At 59.9% G+C, this 4,195-nt stretch overlaps 1 protein-coding gene across 1 annotated transcript in view; it reads left to right on the top strand.

Moving 5' to 3' along the window:
• ATOSB (atos homolog B) overlaps window positions 1-3,477 on the top strand; it is a 4,978-nt gene extending 1,501 nt beyond the window's left edge. The window contains 6 exon segments of the mRNA XM_010163727.1: window positions 982-1,040; window positions 1,329-1,425; window positions 1,816-1,974; window positions 2,334-2,402; window positions 2,883-3,088; window positions 3,324-3,477. Coding sequence (XP_010162029.1) covers window positions 982-1,040; window positions 1,329-1,425; window positions 1,816-1,974; window positions 2,334-2,402; window positions 2,883-3,088; window positions 3,324-3,477 — 744 coding nt within the window.
• Window positions 3,478-4,195: the final 718 nt, after the last annotated feature.

The raw sequence follows: 4,195 nt of genomic DNA, 5'->3' as shown, positions 1-4,195 counted from the left end.
AGAGGTTTGCACCCCCCTTGGCAGCTCAGGAGTTGCCTGTGATCCCTGCCTGCTTACTAGCCCCTCCTGGCCAGCTCCCTGCCTTCACCACGTTCTGCCAGCTGAGGCTGCAGCAGGCTCATGCCAGAGCTGGCACGCTCCTCTCTGTCCCTGGGGCATCTCATGGTGCAGAGACCAATGGCAGAGCTGCCCTGGCTTCTTGCTGCTTGGAGACGGGACACACCATCCATGGGCCACAGCTCCGTCCCTGCCCGTGTGCCCTTTTTGGTGTCTGTCCCCCAGCCTGGCTGCCCCCAGCACTGCCATTGCAGGGTGAAGCCCTCCAGCAACTTCCCTGGGTTTTCCCGCCCGGTCATGCCAGCCAGCTCCATCATCCCTTTGTGTTGTGCTGCCCTTTGTGTGGCTTCCAGAAGGGAAATCTCCTGAAAAGGGGACATCTTTAAAAGGAGGCTGCAGTGTGACCCTGGCTTTAACCCCTCAGCCTACAGCTGTAGGAGCCTGGCTTTGGGCAGGGGCAGGCAGCACGCCACTCTGCCCAGCAGCACTGCTGAGGACTTTGCATGAATCACCAGGGGACAGGATGGTCATTGACCTTCATCGTACGTGTTACCCTTCCCTGGGAGGTGCAAGGGGTGTTGATGCATGGCTCTGTCTGGGGTGTCTTGGCAATGGGGCTGGTCCTGAGACCTGCTTTGCAAGCTGGGAGCTGTGTGCTGCACCCTTGGTTTGGGTACCAACACCTTCATCCCCAGCTGAGCCACTCTGGGGTTTGGGCAGCCCTACATCTCCACCAGACCCTGCAGCCCTCATGCTGTCCTGCTGGCCACCCCTGCAGAGGCTGCTGACAGCTCCCCATGGATGGGAGCCTCTCTGATCTGCTGGGACCCTTGTGGGGCAGGGCAAGGGGTGATGGCACTTCCTGGGGGTGTGCAGTCCCTGACTGCTGCCCTCACATAGTTCTCTGTTTCGTGTCCTCTCCAGAGCTCTGTGGATTGCACTGCAGTTGGGAGGAGGCTGAAGAGCAGGCTGCGCCTCAAATGGTGAGTGTCCTGGCAGCCCTGTGGGGGGGGGTAGATGTGGGGGCTCAAGGTGCACAGCCACCCCAGCACCCCACAGTCCTGTGGGAGGGTCAGGTTGGGTCCCCCCTCTGCCCCAGGTTTCCCCTCCACACGACTCTAGGCTGTGGGGTGGAGGGATGTTTCTTCTGCCCCTGGTGGGTTGGAAAGTAGGTTCAGCCCCTACCAAAGGAAAGGATGGGGGACCTGGAGAGGGCAACCCAGGGCTGCATGGTGTCCAGTCTGACACCAGTCTTCTCTCCTCTCTCAAAGGCGACATCTCCGGAGCAGCCCTCGGAGGAGTACCAGGTCCTCTGCAGCGCCCTGGGCCACCAGCACCATCAGCCATGCTCTACTGGGCAACTTTGAGGTAACAACACCCACCTGCCAGGGAGGCATCTTGCTTCTGAGGGCTCCAGGCTGGGCTGGCGATGGACTTGAGAAGCAGAACCTGACAGGATCCCTGGCATGGGGCTGGGCTGATTGTCCCCAAGGGCTTGGTGTGCAGTGGCTGTGTCACACAGCCACCATCCACCAGCGGGATGTCTCAGGCAGCAGATCCCTGGGTGATGTGCCTGGACGAGTCTGTCTCAGAGCGAGCAGACAGTGCCCATCATGGGTGGTCTTCAGAAAGCCGCGAGACATGTGAGGGCAAGCAGATATGTGGCTGTGGTGGAGATGGGGGTGATCTTACCTGCAGCTTCGAGGCGAGGGACAGGACTGGTGTTTGACAGTCCCTAACACTTCCCTCCTCTCTCAGGAGTCCATCCTGAAAGGGCGCTTCGCACCGTCGGGGAGGATCGAGGGGTTCACGGCAGAGATCGGTGCCAGTGGCTCCTACTGTCCCCAACATGCCACCCTGCCCGTTGACGTCACCTACTTTGACATCTCCGAACACAGCGCACCCTCGCCTTTCCTGGTATGTGGGTGAGGGAGGGCTGGGACCGTGGGGCAGGTGAGTGGGGGCTGTACCCAGGCACTGCGTATCCTGGGGGCTGCGCCTCTCCACAGGGTGTGGCTCAAGCACCCACCTACCTGAGGAGGCTGCTGGCTGTGCCAGGAGCAGTTCTGAACCCAACTCATGGCTTTTGCTTTGCTTTCACCTCTGTGTTGCTGCTGGTTCATCCTCCAGTCTGGAGAGGGACTGAGCTGGGCTTCTTCTTGCCACCTTATGCCAGGTGTTCCTGGCAAGTGGGGCTCTTGGTCCTGTACTGGGTCCCAGTTGTGCTCTCCGTGGGCTTTCTCCCTCTCATGTGCTGTCTGTTTCTTTTGCCCCAGGGAGTGATAGACTTGGAGGCCTTGGGAAAGAAGGGTTACAGTGTCCCCAAAGCTGGAACCATCCAAGTGGTGAGTTGTCCATCCATCTGGCCTCCATCAGAGCCATGGGGAGGAGACTCGGTGGGCACTGGCTGCCCCCTGAGGTGAATATGCTCCATTATGTTGTTTGTCAGAGCAGCAGCCAGAAAGTGTGTGCAGAGGGGGTATGTGGCCACCAAGACAGCACAGCAGAGGGGAGCTCGGGGTCCCCGTGGTGCTGGCAGAGAGACGAGGTGATGGGAGATGCAGGGAAGGCAGGCGTTAGTGGGAAGGCACAGGGTCTTGGCAGGAGACTGTGTATGTGCAGTGGGGATGGAATGCAATGGGATGGGAGTGCAGGAGTGGAGGTGGGTGGAAAGGACTGACCTGTGGGCCTCAGGCTAAGCCCTTTGGGTCTGGTGTGGGCCTTTCCTGACCCTTGAGCCTGCTGGTGCCACCCCCAGATGCCCCAGTCTTATCCTGTGGATCCTGTGCCTTTCCCAATCTCACCCCATACCCCTCTGTCCCCAGACCTTATTTAACCCCAACAAGACTGTGGTGAAGATGTTCTTGGTGACGTACGACTTCCAGGACATGCCAGCCAACCACATGACTTTCCTTCGCCATCGCATCTTCCTGGTGCCCGTGGGGGAGGAGGAAGGGGCCACTGTGGCTCCCAGCGACCCACTGGGGACTGGCCCACCCCGCAGGGTCCTCTGCTACCTGATGCACCTAAGGTAGGGCATGCTGGGAGGGATGGATGGCGGGAGGCCAGAATGGGAGGACCTGACCCCCTTGCCCTAGGGAGGTTGGAGCTGCTGCCCTGCCCCAGGGCAGTGGCCACTGTCCCTCTGGAGTGGAGTGTGGCCACCTTGACCAGGGGCCAAAGTAGGCAAGGGGGTTGTGCCTGTGCCTGAGGCTCCCTTGCCTGGGAGCCTCAGGTCCCTCCACCCTGTTCTTGTCTCCACTCAGGTTTCACAGTTCCAAGTCGGGGAAGATCTACCTTCACAATGACATCCGGCTGCTTTTCTCCCGCAAGTCAATTGAGGTGGATTCGGGGATCCCCTACGAACTGAAATCCTTCACAGAGATGCCAAGGAACCCCTGCTATTCGCCCCGGGCCTGACCTCCATCCAGGGAGCCTCCAGCCCAGGACTTTGGGGAGAGATGAGCCAAGGGCCAGCAAACAAGAACCACCTTGAAGTATCGCCCTCCCCGTGTGTCCCTGTCCTTCTAAGCAGCACGGACGCTGTGCCCGTGCCCTGTGGCAGGGCTGGGATCACTGAGGGGGCTTCACCAGGAGGGGCAAGGGCTGGGGAGCAGCCCGGGTGTTCCATGGACATGCCCAAGCCTCGGGCAGTGCTGCTCCCAACTTGGAGACTTGGCTGGAACTGTGGGCTGGGGAGTGAAGAGTTGGGTGGGGGGCTCCGGGTGAGGCTGCCCGTACTGTTTCCAGGGGTTAGGAGTGGAAAGTGGGGAAAAGTTTGTATTTATTAGTATTTATTGTTGCTGGGAGCGCAGAGGAGGCTTCTGCAGAGGATCGAGGTGCTGTGCTGTTCTTCCCTCCTCCCTGTCGGTGTTGGATGAGACCCTGGCAGTGCAGGGCTGCCTGGGTTGGGTCAGGACTGTGGGGACGGCTGCCCGTACTGTTTCCAGGGGTTAGGAGTGGAAAGTGGGGAAAAGTTTGTATTTATTAGTATTTATTGTTGCTGGGAGCGCAGAGGAGGCTTCTGCAGAGGATCGAGGTGCTGTGCTGTTCTTCCCTCCTCCCTGTCGGTGTTGGATGAGACCCTGGCAGTGCAGGGCTGCCTGGGTTGGGTCAGGACTGTGGGGACTGTGAGGGT

This window comes from Antrostomus carolinensis, unplaced genomic scaffold (assembly GCF_000700745.2).
Source record: "Antrostomus carolinensis isolate BGI_N321 unplaced genomic scaffold, ASM70074v2 scaffold30162, whole genome shotgun sequence".
Taxonomy (NCBI): Eukaryota; Metazoa; Chordata; class Aves; order Caprimulgiformes; family Caprimulgidae; genus Antrostomus; species Antrostomus carolinensis.
The sequence above is the reverse complement of the archived record's forward strand: the minus strand, read 5'-3'. Positions and strand labels throughout refer to the sequence as shown.